Genomic DNA, 18,590 nt, shown 5'->3' on the forward strand with positions numbered 1-18,590 from the left:
GGGGGTGAAACCTATGACACTCCTTTTGAAAGTAAAATTGTTGTATTTCTGTCTCTTCATATGACCCCTGTTGAATGCAGATGATTGGAAGTGCCTTCTCTTGACAGTTCTATTGCCATTTGTGACAAAGTTCCTCCTCTATCTTGGTGGGTCCTGAGCTTACTGGCGGATATTCTTGCCTCAGAGATTCACCATGTGGGTTGGGAAACAGCCCAGAGACCTTCCCCTCTGGAAGAACCCACAGTCCAGGTCAATTGGGAGGTTTGAGGGGAACCCGGGCCCGCCCTCTACTCCGGGTTGCAGCCCAGGGCCCTGTGGACTGCAGCTGTCTATAGTGCCTCCTGTAACAGCTGCATGACAGCTACAACTCCCTGGGCTACTTCCCCATGGCCTCCTCCCAACACCTTCCTTATTCTCACCACAGGACCTTCTTCCTGGTGTCTGATAACGCTTGTGCTCCTCAGTCCTCCAGCAACACACCCTCTCACTCTCAGTTCCTTGCACCTCTTGCTCCCAGCTCCTCACACTCGCACCACAAACTGAAGTGAGTTCCTTTTTAAAGCCCAGGTGCCCTGATTAGCCTGCCTTAATTGATTCTAGCAGCTTCTTCTTAATTGGCTCCAGGTGTCCTAATTAGTCTGCCTGCCTTAACTGGTTCTAGCAGGTTCCTGATTACTCTAGTGGAGCCCCTGCTCTGGTCACTCAGGGAACAGAAAACTACTCATCCAGTGACCAGTATATTTGCCCTCTACCAGACTCCTGTACCCCACTGGTCTGGGTCTGTCACATATCCCTCCCCCCTGCTCAACGCCAAGGGGTTGGGCAGCTTGGGTCGCCAGACAGTGCACACGTGACAAGCCATCGGCGTTGCCATGACGGCTCCCTGCTCTGTGTTGCACACGGAACTGGAAAGGTTGGAGGGATAAGAACATCTGGTCACCCTTGTGTTCTTCTCCTTGTTCTGTTGCATCCATTGAAGAGGGGCATGGTCGGTCACAAGGACAAATCTGCGCTCGAGCAGGTAGTAGCACAATGTTTCCATGGCCCATTTTACAGCGAGGCATTCTCTCTCCACCACTGCATATTTTTGTTCCCTTGGAAGGAGTTTCCAACTGAGGTATAGAATTGGGTGTTCCTCCTCCCCGACCATCTGTGATAGAACGGCCCCCAACCCTACTTCCGATGCATCTGTCTGCAGGATAAACTCCTTGGTGAAATCAGGGGCTATCAGTACGGGGTTATTGCAGAGGGCAGTCCGTAGGTCTGTGAATGCTTCCTCTGCTGCGTCAGACCATCTCACCAGATCAGGTCCACGGGCTTTCACTAGGTCTGTCAGGGGGCTTGCCCTTGTGGCAAAGTGGGGGATAAATCATCAGTAATACCCCACCACACCTAGGAACACCCAGACTTGTTTCTTGCGACTTGGCTGGGGCCAATTTTGGATGGCCTCTAACTTGTTCACTTGGGGTTTTACCAGACCTTTTCCCACAATGTAGCCAAGATATTTGGCCTCTGTAGACCCTACAGCGCACTTGGCAGGGTTTGCTGTAAGGCCAGCTCGCCTGAAGGTATCGAGGACTGCCTCCACCTTCTCCAGGTGGGTTTCCCAGTCTGGGGTATGAATGACCACATCGTCCAAGTAGGCAGCAGCATACCTGTTATGCGGGCGTAATAGCTTGTCCAAGAGGCGCTGGAAGGTAGCTGGGGCCCCATGTAGTCCAAAAGGGAGGACAGTATATTGAAAAAGACCCTCTGGTGTAGAGAACGCAGTCTTTTCCTTTGCGTCTTCTGCAAGGGGAATCTGCCAGTACCCCTTTGTCAAGTCTAGGGTAGTCAAGTACCGGGCATTACCCAGACGGTCCACTAGCTCATCTATGCGAGGTATGGGGTACGCATCGAACTGGGATACTTCGTTTAGTCGCCGGAAGTCGTTGCAAAATCTTGTGGTGCCATCAGGTTTGGTCACCAGCACAACTGGGCTGGACCACTGACTGTGGGATTCTTTGATGGTCCCCAACTCCAGCATTTTTTTTACTTCTGCTTTTATTTCCTCCCTTTTTGCCGCTGGCACCCGATAGGGCCTCATTGTTACTCTGGCCCCAGGGTTCGTGACGATGTGGTGATATGTCTCGGTTGTTCGACCTGGTTTTGTCGAGAACACATCTTGGTTCCGGAAGATCATCTCAGACACCTCATTCTTCTGGTCTGGTGTTAAATCGGGAGACACTCTCACCTGTTTGGAAGGCTTGTTTTCCTGGGTTAGGTCTTTTTGGACCATTGTGCATGCCTCTTGTGCATGCCAGGGTTTCAGAAGGTTAACGTGATAAATCTGTTCTTGTTTTCTGCATACTGGCTGCCGCACCTTGTAGGTTACTTCCCCCACGGGTTCAACCACCTCATAGGGCCCCTGCCATTGGGCCAGAAGCTTGCTTTCTGCCGTGGGTACCAAATCCATAACCCGATCCCCTGGTTGGAACTGTCGCAGTTTTGCCTGTTGATTGTAAGGGGTTCGCTGGGCCTCCTGTGCCTTCTCCAAATGTTCCCGTACAATAGCGGTAACCCGGACTATCCGGTCTCGCATCTGCATTACATGCGCTATTATATTTCTCCCCTCATTGGGTTCCTCTTCCCAGATCTCTTTGGCGATATCTAGTATGCCACGGGGGTGACACCCATATAATAACTCGAAGGGGGAAAACCCAGTTGAGGCCTGTGGTACCTCCCGGATAGCGAACATAAGGTAGGGTAGTAGGGTGTCCCAATCCTTCCCGTCCCGACTTACCACCTTCCTTATCATAGCCTTGAGGGTTCGGTTAAACCTTTCTACCAACCCATCAGTCTGCGGATGGTAGACCGAAGTTCTCAGGGTATGTATATGGAGCTGCGTACAGAGGTCCTTCATTAGCTTCGACATAAAGGGGTTCCTTGGTCAGTTAATATCTCCTTCGGTAGCCCCATTCGGGCAAAGATCCCCACCAGCCCTTTGGCTATAGTTTTAGAGGCCATGTTCCGCAGGGGGACGGCTTCTGGGTAGCGAGTAGCATAGTCCAATACAACAAGTATATATTGGTGGCCCCGAGCCGTCTTCTCCAGGGGTTCCACTAGGTCCATGGCTATTCGCTCGAAGGGGACCTCTATGATGGGAAGGGGTACTAAAGGTGCCCTCAAGTGGGGATGGGGACTGTGCAGCTGACCCTCCGGGCAGGAGGCACAGTACCTCTGCACTTCTTCATGTACTCTGAGCCAGAAGAACCATCGTAGGACTCGTGCCAGGGTCTTCTCTACCCCCAAATGCCCCCCAAAAAGATGACTATGAGCCAGACTTAATACAGCGTTCTGGTGTTTTTGAGGTACTAGGATCTGCTGTACCTTCTGCCCCTGTACTGGTGCAACCCGGTATAAGAGATCCTTCTTCATTATGAAGTAGGGTCCTGGTCCCTAGGTTTTCCCTTCCACGGGGACCCCATCTATTTCAGTCACCTCCTTCCTAATGTTGTCGTACCTTGGGTCTTCTGCCTGGTCCCGTCCAAAATTTCCTCTCCCAGGGCTAATCTGCCCAAGATCTAGGGGCCCAGTCTCTGTTGCCTCTACTGGTTCAGAAGCATTAGGGTGGGGGTCAGACTCAGGTGCTTCTCCCTCCTGCGTGGCCTCCTTTTCAGCTGCGCGGGTCCGCCTACCTACAAGAGCGACCCTCTGGCTTTGGGTCAGTATTCGGGTTCCCAAGGCCTTAGCTGCCCTTCTTTCCCTTTTTGTCTTTCTACCCTGTCTGGGAGTGGAGAACAAATCTGGGGATATTTCAGAGAAGATTGGGGGTTGACAGTCTGCTGTGAATGCCTCACCAATTTTAGGGTCCCCATCTTTCTCCAATCCCCCTACTGGGAGTAAGTTTCCAAACCCTGGGAAGTCCCTCCCTATGAGCACCGGGTATGGGAGTTTAGGGACTACACCTGCTGCTACCTCAGTAGTGTTCCCTTGGATCTCGATTTTTACTGGGATGGTGGGGTAGTAACTAACTGTCCCATGGACACATGTTATCCCCGTACGTTTAGCCTGCAGCAGCTGATTACGCTTCACGAGCTTCCCTGAGATAAGCGTGATAGCACTCCCCGAATCAACCAGTGACGTGGTCCCTACCCCATTTAGTTTCACTGGTCTGGTATACATATGTGGGGTTAGTGAGACCCCCACAAGGTGGATTAGGGAGCATGGATCTGCCCAGTTCCCCAGCTTACACTGCATAGGCTCCTCAGCATTGGGACACTGTGCAGCTATGTGTCCCCACTCCCCGCAGGCATAACATCTGTATGGAGCCCTAGGCATTCCCCGGTCTCTTGGTTTGGGCAGTCTAACATCACAATCCTCTTCTCCCTCAGAGCTCCGACTCTTTGTGGCCTCTGATGGGCCTTCAGCCTCTCTCTTTTTCCACCTGGGCCCTCCTGGTGGCCCAGTCACCCGAACTTTAGGGCTTGGTGCTGCTAGTTTAACCCGGGGTGCTTCTTCCTTAACTGGTCGGGTCAGCTCCCTCGCTGTCCTTCGCCTCTCTACCAGGGCGACAACCTCGTCATAGGTGGAGGGTTCGTTCTGGCTTACCCAGGCACGAAGGTCTGGTGGTAGTCCCCTCATGTATCGGTCGATGACCAGAACCGCTAGTATCTCTTCCGGACTCCGGGACTCTGTTTGCAACCACTTTCGTGTGAGATGGATGAGGTCATACAATTGGGACCGCGGGGTTTTGTCTTCCTGGTACCTCCAACCATGATACTGCTGGGCCCGCACTGTTGTCGTTACCTCAGATCTGGCCAGGATCTCTGCTTTCAGCTGGGGGTAGGCTGCCGCAGCCTCTTCAGGCAGATCATGGTAGGCCTTCTGGACGTCCCCACACAGGAATGGGGCAAGGATGCCAGACCACTGATATCGAGGCCAGGCCTCCCGTAGGGCTGTCCTCTCAAAGGCCAGAAGGTATGCCTCTACATCATCCTCCCGTGTCATTTTCTGCAGCCAATGGCTGGCCCGTATGAGCCGCATCCCATCATGGCCGCGGTTCAGCTCTGTAAGGGACTTTATCTGGTTTACCAGTTCCCGCAACATAGCTCGGTCTTGAGCAGCCTGGTCCATCAGCAGGCGATTAGTCTCTTGCTGCAGCCGCACTGCCTCCTGTTTGGCAGCTGCCTGGACATGGATAGCCTCCTGCTGGGCTGCCGTAGCTTGTATCAGTGCCCGCACTACGTCATCCATTGTGGTGAAAAAAAAATAAACCCTCTCCTTTTTTTTTTTTTTTAAATCACCCTCCTTCTTCCGCCGCGCTGTGCACCCCAAGATCCTACTCCTGACACCAGTGTGACAAAGTTCCTCTCTATCTTGGTGGGTCCTGCGCTTATTGGCGGATTTTCTTGCCTCAGAGATTCACCATGTGGGTTGGGGAACAGCCCAGAGACCTTCCCCTCTGGAAGAACCCACAGTCCAGGTCAATTGGGAGGTTTGGGGGGAATCCGGGCCCGCCCTCTACTCCGGGTTGCAGCCCAGGGCCCTGTGGACTGCAGCTGTCTATAGTGCCTCCTGTAATAGCTGTATGACAGCTACAACTCCCTGGGCTACTTCCCCATGGCCTCCTCCAAACACCTTCCTTATTCTCACCACAGGACCTTCCTCCTGGTGTCTGATAATGCTTGTGCTCCTCAGTCCTCCAGCAACACACCCTCTCACTCTCAGCTCCTTGCGCCTCTTGGTCCCAGCTCCTCACACTCGCACCACAAACTGAAGTGAGCTCCTTTTAAAACCCAGGTGCCCTGATTAGCCTGCCTTAATTGATTCTAACAGCTTCTTCTTAATTGGCTCCAGGTGTCCTAATTAGCCTGCCTGCCTTAACTGGTTCTAGCAGGTTCCTGATTACTCTAGTGGATTACTCTAGTTCCTGATTGCTCTGGTCACTCAGGGAACAGAAAACTACTCATCCAGTGACCAGTATATTTGCCCTCTACAGACTCCTGTACCCCACTGGTCTGGGTCTGTCACACATTGTACCCGTGTACCGATGAAGTGACCAAACTGAATACAGGATTTGTGGTAAAGGAATGACAGACATTTCTGTGAAATAGCGATGTACTCTGCATGCTTTCTGATACTGATTTAACTGAGGGCTCATATAGAGAACACTTCTGGCTTCTCCACTGGTCAGTACTCAGCTCAGCATCGATTTTAAACTATATTTGTAGATTGTCATGGAAATAAATATTGCACTGTGTGAACAAGATCAGTTTTACTGGGGTTTCTAGTAACAACTCAGTGATTGGCTACTTGTTTTAGCCTTATTGCTTCAGTGGAAACCCAGATTCTTATTAACCCTCCTCTTGTCATTATTTTCTATAAAATTCATTTATTGTCCTAGCAGAAATAGACATCCTCCACATGTATTGCTAGTGGGGAATCTTTTCACTGTTTGTTTAATTTCAGGTGTGAATTATGAGGGAGAATTTCCCATTTATCTTCTTGGATTCAATGAAGGTTACAAATCTGAATTAGGTTTAGGAACACCCCTGTTGCTCATCTCAGAATATTCTCATGCTGGTTTTCTGCTTTTACCACGTCTGATAGAACATTCAGTGTAAACCTCCCCACTGTCAAACATCCTGCCATACCCAGAAGTGGCCCACCCTTGTCTCTTTATTTTTTTGTATCTCAGCCTCTCCCCGTGATGAACCCTGGAAACTGCACAATTCATCTGGCAAGAAAAACTTCCACTACGGGGAAAAATTCGGATTTAATATGAAAAAGGCAAATGTCAAGCTGAAGAAATTATAGGCATAAAAAGCAGGAATCTTCCTCCCCCCTTCAACTGATGGAAAATTATACAAAGAAAGTCTATGAACCTTTTCCAACTCCCACAAGTATTTCCTGCAACTTCACACAAATCTTATAAAAACACCTGCTTTGTCTATCTACCAGGCAGGGACTGTGTCTAGGCCATCACAGCAGAGGAAGCATTTCTAAGAGAAAAAGGCAAAGCATTTACATCATCACAAGGTTATTTTTTTTCCAATCAAATTGTTCTGATCTTGATCCCCCAGAGTCACCATGTTCCACATCATCATAACCCGTGTCTCCAGGAAGTGGGAATGGGGTTTCACTGTCCATCCCTGAGACAACTTCACTCCTTAGCGAGTGCACACTCCCACCTGAAAATACCAAGAGAGACACATACAGTCAGTGGATCCACTCTATGGTTATGTGCAGCAGCAGAGCAAGGTGGAGTTTACAGCAGTGGTTCTCAAACGTATTTGATCACCCCCCCTTCTTTGTGTCCATTATAGTTGATGCCCCCCATCCCCACCACACAAGTACATACACAGATTAAAAAACAACATGGAACTCTCACTAAATATTACAAAGAGTAGGGCATGAAATGAAAAAGAGCCATTTAAGTATATAGCTCTCCGTCCGCCCAGCTCTGAAGGCAGCACTACCGCCAGCAGCAGTGGAGAAGTAAGAGTGGCAACACCATACTCTGCCATTTTTAATTCTGCGCTGCTGCTCGTAGCGGCACTGCCTTCAAAGCTGGGTGCCCGGAAAGGAGCTGCCGCTCTCTGCTCTGGCTTCTCATGCCACCCCAGAATATATTTTGTGCGCCAAAGTTGAGAATCTCTGCTCTACAGTAATGGTTAGGAATTGTTCCCCCTTCAGTCTTCTGGCGGCTCTATGAGAAGTTCTAATCCATCATTTCTGTAAATAGTCTTGAAATTAAAACCTTTGGTTTCCAGACCAGCTAACATTGCCAAGTGAGAACTCTATTTACCTGTTACTTCATGTAGAAAACCCAAGCACTTACCAACCAGGAGCGCTTAGTTAAGAACATCATAACTTTCACTCTGCCCTAACAATGAATATAAGCACCTTATTCTTGTCAAGTACTAAGCAATGCACATTTCATCACCACTGCACCTCCTCTGTGTTGGCTGATGGTGTCTCTGCTCATGGCAAAATCGGGAGGGAAAGGGAGATTTTGGCCAAGGGTAATTGGCAAAGCCCGACTTTTACAGGATGTGTCATGGGCTCTTTAACATTTGCACAGGAGTAACAGGACTTTGGTTCATATGATTCTGCCCAAAAGATACACGCGCAGTAAACTGGTGGGAATCCAGCACATCCAGGGCGTGGCAGCCACACAAGGATTGGAACCTAGAGGCAGAAGGATTCCAGGTATCTTGCTGGTTTGACCACAAATTACCACCCAGCAGGGACCCTGCTGTTCCTCTCCCCATGGCAGGCACTAATGCCTCTGATTTGAGGGAATGGAGAGATGAGAGAAGGAAAGATTTTCTCACAGGTATTGGGTTGGCCAGGGCTGTTCCCTTGCTGTGTACCCCACATTTCCAGCCCTCCCACTCTGCAGAGACACTGTGAAGTGTAAACAGTTCTCCACTCACCTGTCTGGGAATCCCTGTCATTCGCCCCAGTGCCTTCCTCATCATTCTGCCCCAAAGCAGGGCCACCTTCAGGGTCAGACACTTCTCTGGCATCATCATAACCATCCCCTGTGACATCTCCAGGCAGGGCAGGGGCATCTGATGTGAAGATGTGAAGTAATTAAGAGAATATTTACAGTGAAGGTAGAAATAAGCTATAAGCTGCAGATGCACCAGCCTCACTGGTCCCTGGGGATCTCTCAGCACTTAACTTCCACCCTCAGAGCAGGAAGAGGAGCCCTCCTCTGGAACCTCAGATTGGGGGATTTCACATATCACATTGATTTGATACATTTCAATAGCTGGTTGAGAGGCATTTGGTTACAATAATTACAATGTGTTCTCCTGATAATGCTTACCCCATAAACTGCCATCAGACACCACTGGGAGCTAAGCCGGCTAATAAGAGCGTGACATGGCCCTTTGAGTGTAAAATCTGCATGTCCCACCCACCCCCCTGTCACAGTGTATATAAGCTGCTATAGCAGAATCCCAGGAAAGGCAGGAAAGGAACATTGCAGCACTGATGACGTCTCTACTTCGATGTGCCCTCTTTACAAATGGTGAGTAACCCTAGTGATCATGGCAGTGAGGGTCACAGGGCAGTGACCTGAAGCAAATACCACGTGGGCAGCTCCTGAGCGAACTGTTCCTTCCATCCCTGCAATGAGTCTCTGTTATGACCTAGGGCATCACATGCTTCCCTGTCCCTGGGCCTCCACACAGTTCTTATAATGCACCTGGTCAGTGCCCTCAGCATTACGCCAATGGAAAATACTGGTGGGGAACTTTGTGGTTTTCTTAACAAACCATTATTGTCCTAACTGGGAAATACAGTTAGTTTTTCATCAGGGTGACGTTACTTCCAGTAGGTGGATTCACTGCTCACCTCGGCCATCTGGAGTCTGGGGGACGTCGTTCAAGGCAGGCTCCTCTACGTTATCGTAATCCAACTGAGACCCCTCCGGGGAAGCTCCCTCTGAAACAGCAAACACCACACTCAGCCCATGGCACCAGCAGTGTCTCTTCAGCGCAGGTGGTGCTTATAACTAGAGCTATTTATGATGGCATGTGTGAGGGGAAGTCAAAGGGGCACATGGTGAGAAGGGCACAAGTCAGAGAACTACAGTGAAACAGGAGTCCCAGAAATAACTAGGGGCCAATCCTGACCCTGCAGAATCCAACAGCAGCTCTTTTATGTGTTTCAGTGGGAGCAGGATCTGGGCTTGTGCTGAGATAACAGGTTGGAACACGGGCGCTGCCAGGCCAGAGCCGGCCTGTGTGAATCCAGCTGATCTCTGCAGACAGGTTTGAATTTTCCTGTTACCCTGGGGAGGGGGAACCTCCCCTCTGCAGGAATTAAAGCTCCCGCTGGGAGGTGACTGGCCTGATCCTTTGTGAGCTCCTGCTCTCCACTAGCCCCTCAGGCAGCCCAGGGCTCAGCTTGGCAGCGCTCCTGCTTCTCAGCAGAACTGGCTCATCTGCTCAGTGTCTCCTCCCCCAGCCACAGGCTAAACTCCCACAGGGCCCAAATCATGGACTCCCTTGAGAGCAGCTGGGGTAGAAATGCCGCCCTGTTTATAATTAGAGATGGGCCCAGGCCAGGAAGTTCAGATCCAGGGGGTTGTTTCAGCTTGTTATAGCGACAGCTGTCAGCTGCAAAACTCAGCTCCGGAACTGGGGTCAGAATCTGCAAAGCCCCCTCCCGCAATGTTCTGGTGGGTTCGGATCAGTGAGTTGGACTCAGCCCATCTGTAACTATAACACAGACAATCTTCCCCTCTCTCTCTCAGTGATGTGAGTTGAGCTCCACTGGGCTCTGACACATTTATCCAAAGAGACTGACCCGTCTCCTCCAGCTCCTCACCTGGGGAGGTCACTGGGAGCCACTCCCAGGCAGGTGTGTGCTCAGGAGATGGTCACATGTTTCTATCCTGAGATTGTAACAGGAATCCTGTTCAATGGGATTAGACCCGACTGTGTAAAATGGGAACCGTGTGAGGGGAAATGGCTGTGATTGCAGAAAGTGTCATAGAAATTCTGTTCTCAGCCCAGATTTGGGTCTCTCGGCCTGAGTCTGCCCCTCCCCCGTTACCTTGTTCTGATCCAGGATCGTTTTCCCCCTCACTGTCCCCAGTGTAATACTTCAGCTTCGTCACTGAGTCATCTGAATAGGAGACTGGAGAGACGAGAACCAGAAATTCATCACAGTGAGAACAGCAGAACGGTGGGAATGGGAACACACCCGGGGCCTGGAGCACAATTTCCGGTCTCAGTCTGGTTGTCCTTCTAGAGAAGATGCTGAATCACAGCTACTCTGAACTGTGAGAGGCTGATGCAGACTCCCCAAGAGAAATCTCCATTTCATTGTGGAAAATGTGACTGAGAGGGTGATACAATCTGACCTGAAGGATGCTGGTAATTCACATACCCTCTGGGGTGAGTGAAGGGCACATCTCTGGCTATGGGTCCAGGGAAGTTCCACAATGGTCCTGGCCACCTCAGCCAAAGAGAAGACTCCTCCTTCTTAAGGGAAAATACCCATCTCCCCCATTAATCATAGAATCATAGAAGATTAGGGTTGGAAGAGACCTCAGGAGGTCATCTAGCCCAACCCCCTGCTAAAGCAGGAGCAAGGATTACTAAGCATAAGCAAAACATCCACAGTGCTTGGCCTGGGTTAGCCCTAAAGAAGATATAGAGCTTGCTTAGAAGCTCCCATTACTTTTTGAAACCTATTGTTTAGTCTCCAGAAGAGAAGAATGAGGGGGGATTTGATAGCAGCCTACAACTACCTGAAGGGGGGTTCCAAAGAGGATGGAACTCGGCTGTTCTCAATGGTGGCAGATGACAGAACAAGGAGCAATGGTCTCAAGTTGCAGTGGGGGAGGTCTAGGTTGGATATTAGGAAACACTATTTCACTAGGAGGGTGGTGAAGCACTGGAATGGGTTACCAGGGAGGTGGTGGAGTCTCCTTCCTTGGAGGTATTTAAGGCCCGGCTTGACAAAGCCCTGGCTGGGATGATTTAGTTGGGAATTGGTCCTGCTTTGAGCAGGGGGTTGGACTAGATGACCTCCTGAGGTCCCTTCCAACCCGGATATTCTATGATTCTATGAGTGTGTGTGTGTTTCCCTGCCTTAACCTTGTAAATAACTCATTTCTTCTCCTACTTAATAAATCCTTAGATAGTTTATTACAGGATTGGCTACAAACATCTTTGTTGTGAGTTCTAAGGTCCAATTGACCTGGAGAAGTGGCTGGTCCTTTGGGACTGGAAATTACCTGAATGCTGTTGTGATTTTTGATGTAAGGGACCATCTAGCGCAAAGCTAAGCTCACCTAGCTGACAAGATAGACCGGAGTACCCAAAGGGACTGTCTGTGACTCCATGGTTAGGCTGTGTATAATGCCTGAGGAGTTTACACTTGTTACATGGTTGGTGAAATCGAAGTATAGAATTCACAGCCAATCTGCGGTTTGTGCCCTGCTTCCTAACAGTCTGCCCTGAGCCTGGAACTCACGCACTTGAGCCACAGCAGGACAGCTTGATGTAGGCCAAGACAGGCCCAGAGCAGAGTCTGTGATTCACTGTAACCATCTTGGCAGTGATGCTGGGAGATGCCCTGAGCATGTTCCCAGAGCCCCACCACAGCACAGCCCTTGGGCAGGATGTTCCCATCTGACATTGAGACAAAATGGCACAAAGGATAAAAGGGCTGTGACTCAAAGTCATGAGGCTCTCCTGGGCTGATCTCTCTGCTCCGGGGGCAGGAGGGAGCCGACCCAGCAGACCAGTGGCTGCGGTGGGAGGGGGGCACAGAACATCCCCTGCGCCAATGCTCCAAAGCAGTTTTCAAATTATAGTTTAGCCTGGACCCAGACGGTCGCTTTCTTGACCCCTCACTGGTTACAATCCAAGGCTGCAGGATGGGGAGAGTGACATTAACCGTCCCTAGAATTGGGACTTGCAGAGTATGGTGGGAAGGAAGCCCATCTTCATCTGTCTACATAAGTAACTGCTGGTCTCACCCCAGCCCCAACTCCTGCAGTATTCGCAGCCAGGGCTGGGAGAGAAACAGAATTTTAGTTTGCTGGCTATTGTAAAACAAATTTAAAAAATAATTTGGGGTTGAGCAAAAATGACTTTTTTTGAAAATTTTGGCTAAGTTAAAAGTTTAAAAAAAGAGAGAAAAATTCATATTGAATGAAACAATTTTGGATTTTTTGACATTTTCAAAATGTTTTTAAATTTTTTATTAATACAGTAAAGGAAATTTGTAAATGAAAGATAATTGCAAATTGAAAAAACCAAAATGTTCTGTGTAGAAAATGTTGAAACAAAATGTATTATGTGTGTTTGTGTTTGGAACAACTTGGTGAAATTTATGTGAATTTGTAAAATGTTTCGGTATCTCTGAGTCTGTATTTTTCCCTGTTGTATTTGTGTGATGAGGAATGTGTGTAATCACTCACAGGCAGCAGCAACACTGAACTCTTTTATTTTGTTTATCAAGAACTGCAAAAGGATGAAGCTGAACTGAACCCTGAGCAAAATCTCTTCCTTCTAGACAACAACTGGTGGGCACTAACAACAGTGCTCCTGGTGAGTGCCTTCCCCTTCATAAAACTACAGTGCCCCCATGTATACATAACCCTCCTCCCCCCCTTGGCAACACAATCATCCAACCATCGTGAGTGATCTCACCTGCGCTGCGGTCTCTCTACAATACTTGGCAGGGCAGGTGTCTTTGGTGACTGAAATTCAGCATGAACCCCTGGTGAGACAGGAGCGTTGTCCCCTTCGAGTAGCAGCTTCGGTGAGCTCAGAGTGTCAGAGGCTGCAGGCTGTACCGATAATGGAGAATCGATGGTTGGCTCTAGAGGAGACGCATCTGATGGCTTCTCTGGAGTAATGTTGATCGGAGATGAGCAGCTTTTCAGCTGATCAATGTGGTGATGCCAAACTTGTCCATTGGCAATCTGGACCTTATATGAGATAGAACCAGTGACCTCAATGACTGCTGAAGGAACCTACCTCCATAACTTCTACAAATACACTTTCTTGTTGTGTGAAGGAACCGCAGGGTAGATGATAGGGTGGAATCCAGAGCATGATCCTGCTTGTGTTCCAATTCCTCAGATAGGTCATGGTTGAGATGATGAACCCATGTCTTAAGACATTGTCCCATGAGTAGCTCGGCTGGGCTAACTCTGGTACTTGGGCACGGAGTGACATGTTGTGTAATGAGGAATCTGGCAAGCCTTGTCAGCCAGTCTCCCTTGATGATCCTCATTATAGCATCTTTGGTTGTTGCTGTTCAGCTGGATCATTTGCTTGGCGATGGCATGGGGCAACGGTGACAGCTCGAATGAGGTTGCTTTTGGTGAAGTTCCTGGACTCGTCAGCTGTAAAAGCAGTTTCGTTATCAGATATGATAGTATCTGGTGACAGATGAGTCATGAACAATTAACACAGAGCAGTGATCGTTGCAGTAGTACTTAGCATGACACTCCATCATTGCATTTGTGGTGACATGACTGAAGGTGTTGGCTTGTTATCGGAGAGAATTCCTAGATGTGTCTTGTAGTCAGTATGAATCTCAAACACAGACTGTAAATGTAATTGTGGAATTTCTTGGCTGCAGCAATGGCAGTGAGATCATCTTTATCAATTTGTGCATAGTTTCTCTCAGAGGATGTAGGTGATAGGTGCCTCTTTTCTCTCTGGAACGGGATGGCTGAGAATGGCTCCAACGCCATAATGTAATACATCATAGGTAATGATCAATGGCCTCTGTTTGTCGTAGTGAATGAGGATGGAGTCAGACATCAGTAACTTCTTGACATTCCTAGTTCAGGTAGGCTTCTGCATGCTGGCAAATCCATTTCCTTGGAGCTCCCTTGTCAAGAAGGTGATGAAGAGGTTCAGTAACTGTTGCCTTTTTTTGGAAAATATGGTAGTGGAAGTGTTGTCTGGATTTGAGGGATGTGTGTACCCCAGAATGTGATCAAGATAATTGCAACCATATCATGTGCATTCAGCCACTATGACTTAATAAAATAGAACACCACATAGTTAAGGTTTAATTTGATTAAGCAGGCTTCTGAAGGCAAGGTCAAATGCTAGCTGTACGCTGGCAGTTTCTGCTAATCAGAATGGGAGGAGGGGAGAGAAAAAGTCAACAATGGAGACTGAAAGCAAATAAGTGGAAGAGAACCTTGAATCTGGGTGCCTTTGATATAGAATCTTATTATGATTAAGATTGTTAGGAATGTTTGTTGATAAATAGTTTATTGATGTTAGGAGAAAGCGATGACTAAGTAGGGGTTACTATGAGCTATGTGTTTTGTAAAAGCTAGTTATAAAGAGAACTAGATATAGAATGTACTTTGGAGCAGCCCTCTGACAGTGTCTGTAATGGGGTTGGCACCCACCTCTCATGAGTGCCCCCTTCTGGTTGAGCGTGTCTGAGTTCTTTAGTTCTGGTGACCCCTTTCAGTGGTTCTCAGGTGGGTTTGTCAGTGTCACAGCGCTCCGGCCGAGTCACACTGTCTGCCTGTTAACCAGCATAAACCCCTTTCAGGTATACGGTCCACCGGGGCCTATCTCAGTACCCCTCTGCTGGTGTCTCTCTCTAGCCCTCCCAGGGCTTTGGTCTTTAAGTAGTCCAGACCTGATATGGGGCTGTATACCCAGGGCTTCCTCCCTGGAGACACTATCTTCCTGCAGCCTGCCCCAGGCTCAATCCCTACTCAGTCCTAGCAACCAGCCAGGAGCTCCCTCAATGCTCACCCGGTCCCCGCTAGCAAACCATCCGTGGCACTGCTGATCTTCCAGGCAGCTAGGACTGCAGTCCTTTCTTCTGCTCCAAGCAGCAACTAACTACTGCTCTGCTCTGTACCTCCTTTTATATGGACCTCCTAGGCCCTGATTGGTTGCTTCTCCTGCAGCCACTCTAACCTGCTTGGAGGACCACTCCACTGCTTCTTCCCTAGGATGGATGTGGCAGAACCCTGAGGTCTCCAGCAGGAGGCCTTTGGGCCTAGTCCACCCCATCACAGTGTCCTAAGAGAGACATTTTTCCTGACACCTTTTCTCCCCAGCAGGTAAACAACTGGCCACTGCGGACCAGCTGTCAATTACTCAATACCTGCTCAGAATTTAAGTAAATGTTTGGGATGTTATATTCCTATTTCTTATGTCTCTGTGTGCTTAATTCGAATAAATTGTAGTTGTAAATAAGAGCATGCTTACTTGTATCATTTTTCATCAGCTGGAGTGCTATGTTCCCATTGAGTTATTCCTGACACTGCCTGCAGTGAAAAAGTTAAGTTACCATTGCTGTGGGTTCTGAAAACCCTTGGTAACAGAAGTTGAGCAACCCTAGAAAAGTTTGAAGTTCCTGTTTGGATTTTGGATCATGGATTGCCCGTACCTTGTTTTCTGTTGGGTGGATACCAGATGCATCGACAACCCAAGAAGGTGACACTTGTAGCTCCAAATTCACATTTTTCCTTCTTGATTCAAATACTTGACTTTGCAAATCAACACAAGACTTCTCGAAGTTGCTTGGCAACCTCATCCTTGGTTGATACCATAAACAGGATATCGTCAAAATATACTTATAGCACCTGGTATCCTGGAAAGTAGAGTTCCCATGAACCATTGGAAAATTCCCAGTGCAATGAAAATCCCAAATTGGAGACACCTGACTCGAAATTTTTGATGAGTGATCATCGTCTGTGCATCTGCCGCATCTTTGTCAACAATCACTTCTTACATTTTGGGGCAAGATTGTGTTTTGTGTAAGACTTTTCCTCCAGCAAGAACAGGGAGCAGTTGGTTAACAGCAGGCTCTGGACAAAACGCTGTTTAAGTGCCTTGATCAAAGTGCACTTATAATCTCCACAGATTCTAACTTTGCCATTTAGCTTGAGTATGGGTACTTGGTGTAGCCCATTTCATATCTGTAGCTGGCTCAAAGATTCCCTCTGCAAGGAGACATTCTCGTTCTATGTCAGTCTTTGGACGTAGGGCAGATGGTACATTCCTGACCTTCATGTGGATCGGCATGACTGTCGGATCCAGGTGAAACAACTCTGGAGGTCCCTTGTAAGCTTCCAATTCTTCAGAAAACATGTGAGGGAATTCATCAGTGATCTTTCTTATTTACTCTTTGTTGATGGCATAGATGCCTTGCATGTTGATTCCCAGCTGTGTGAACCAGTTCCTGTCTAAGATACTTTTATGTTGACTTTTTGTGATGAGAGGCAAATATTCATATTACAGTTTCCGATGAGGTCAACATTTTGTCCATTGTAGTCTTGAAGGCTGCACAATGGATTTGACAAATTGGGAGGACAATGCGAGAAAAACTGGCAGAATGTGTCTTTATTGATGATTGACACTGCAGAACCAGAGTTGACTTCCATTTTGCACTCATGATAATTGATAAGCACTGTTGCAAATATTTCAGAACCTCAAGATTCCTTGTTGTGGATGGTTCCAAATGTAGAAAGCTTCTTGATATCATTGTCGAAGGAAGCATCAAGTATGTTTGATGCGCGAGGATGAGAATACTGGTCATTGTCCTTTTGTTTCATGCTTTTAACTTTGATCGGCAGACTCTCTCAACGTGACCTTTCCTTTTGCAGAAATGGCACTTTGTGCCTTTGAATTTCCAAGCAGAGTGTTGATGCTGTTCCCCTTAGCCTGAGCAGATGTTCAGGTAATTAATCTGGTCCGATGACATTAATGTGATTGAGTTCCCATTGTTCCGCTGAATTTGTCGATGATGATGATCTTTCTGATTGTGAAGTACAGCATTCATGTTGGTTGCCATGACACAAATTTCCTCAGTGTGCAATGATGCTGTTTCAGTGGCCAAGACCTTTTCCTGAGGGACAGTGAATGTCAAATTTGGCTCCGCAAGGAGATGGCATTGAAGTGCTTTCTCCTAAACTCCACAGTCAAGGTGAGCTCACAGCATATCGGTGAGAACATAACCAAAGTTACAATGTTCAGCGATGCGATGCAGCTTGGCAATATAGGCGGTGATGCCCTCGTCAAATCAATGATTTTGTTTATGAAATTGAAATCTCCAAACAGTGACAGATAGCATAGGTGAGAAATGTGCCTTCAGCAAAGCTACAATTTTGTTGTATGTCTTGGTCTTGGGCAAAGCTGGTGCAATGAGTGACCTTATAATGAATGTCAAATATCTTGGACCCACAGACTGTCAAGAGAAAAGCCTGTTTTGGTTAGCAGTCACTGATCTTATTTGCTTCAAGATAGTAAGAAACTGTTTCTGAATGAGAATGCCACGATTCAGGGGGACTTATGTTAAAGTCTTCAATGTGTCCCAGCGTAGTCATTTCAAGTCAAAGGCGAACAACATTGTTCAGATGCCAAGGTGGCCCCTTTGAACTGGAATACTTGCTGTTCATTTCTGAGATCACAATTTTCTACCTGAGTGGTTCTAGAATCCCACTGCTTGTGTTCAGGGGCGGCTCTAGGCACCAGCAAAGCAAGCACGTGCTTGGGGCAGCCCATTTGCAGGGGCGGCAGGGATCCAGCATGGGAGCTGAGAACCAACAGGGGGCCCTGGGAGCTGTAGTTCCTTGGTTAGCTCCCTGCCTATAGAGCCAGCCCTGGAGCAGGGAAAGAACTACATTTCCCAGCATTCCCTTGGCCACTACAAACAGGAAAGAGGGGGAGGGAGTGAGGTAGCTGAGACCTCATGCTGCAGCCTGCTGTGAATGGAGAGCTGCGCTTTGAGTAGGGATACCATATTTTAACATTCAAAAAATAGGACACTCCACAGGGAGGGAGGGTAGCCCCACCCTGCCACCATCCACTCCCTCTGACTGCCCCCCACTGAAACCCCAACCCATCCAACCCCCCCTACTCCCTGTCCCCTGATCACCCCTGCCCCTAACTGCCCCCCAGGACCCCACCCCCTATCTAAGCGCCGCTGCTCCTTGTCCCCTGATTGCCCCCTCCCGGGACCCCAGCCCCTAACTGCCCCTTGGGACTCCACCCCCTATCTAAGCCTCCCTTCTCCTTGTCCCCAACTGCCCCCTCCTGAGACCCCCCCCAACTTCTGCCCTAGGACCCCACCCCCTACCT

The 18,590-nt window shown here is 48.5% G+C and overlaps 2 protein-coding genes across 2 annotated transcripts in view; both read right to left on the reverse strand.

Annotated features, from left to right (window-relative positions):
- LOC135873059 (alpha-2-macroglobulin-like) overlaps positions 1-18,590 on the reverse strand; it is a 1,316,454-nt gene that overhangs the window by 235,671 nt on the left and 1,062,193 nt on the right. The gene's annotated exons all lie outside the window — the stretch shown is intronic.
- Positions 1-18,590, reverse strand: part of LOC135890768 (deleted in malignant brain tumors 1 protein-like) — a 145,645-nt gene that overhangs the window by 23,075 nt on the left and 103,980 nt on the right. The window contains exons 26-28 of the mRNA XM_065418193.1: positions 10,555-10,638; positions 9,349-9,438; positions 8,421-8,558 (exon numbers count right to left, since the gene is read on the reverse strand). Coding sequence (XP_065274265.1) covers positions 8,421-8,558; positions 9,349-9,438; positions 10,555-10,638 — 312 coding nt within the window. The remainder of the gene's footprint in view (positions 1-8,420; positions 8,559-9,348; positions 9,439-10,554; positions 10,639-18,590) is intronic.

The sequence above is a fragment of the Emys orbicularis genome, chromosome 1 (assembly GCF_028017835.1).
Source record: "Emys orbicularis isolate rEmyOrb1 chromosome 1, rEmyOrb1.hap1, whole genome shotgun sequence".
Lineage (NCBI taxonomy): Eukaryota > Metazoa > Chordata > Testudines > Emydidae > Emys > Emys orbicularis.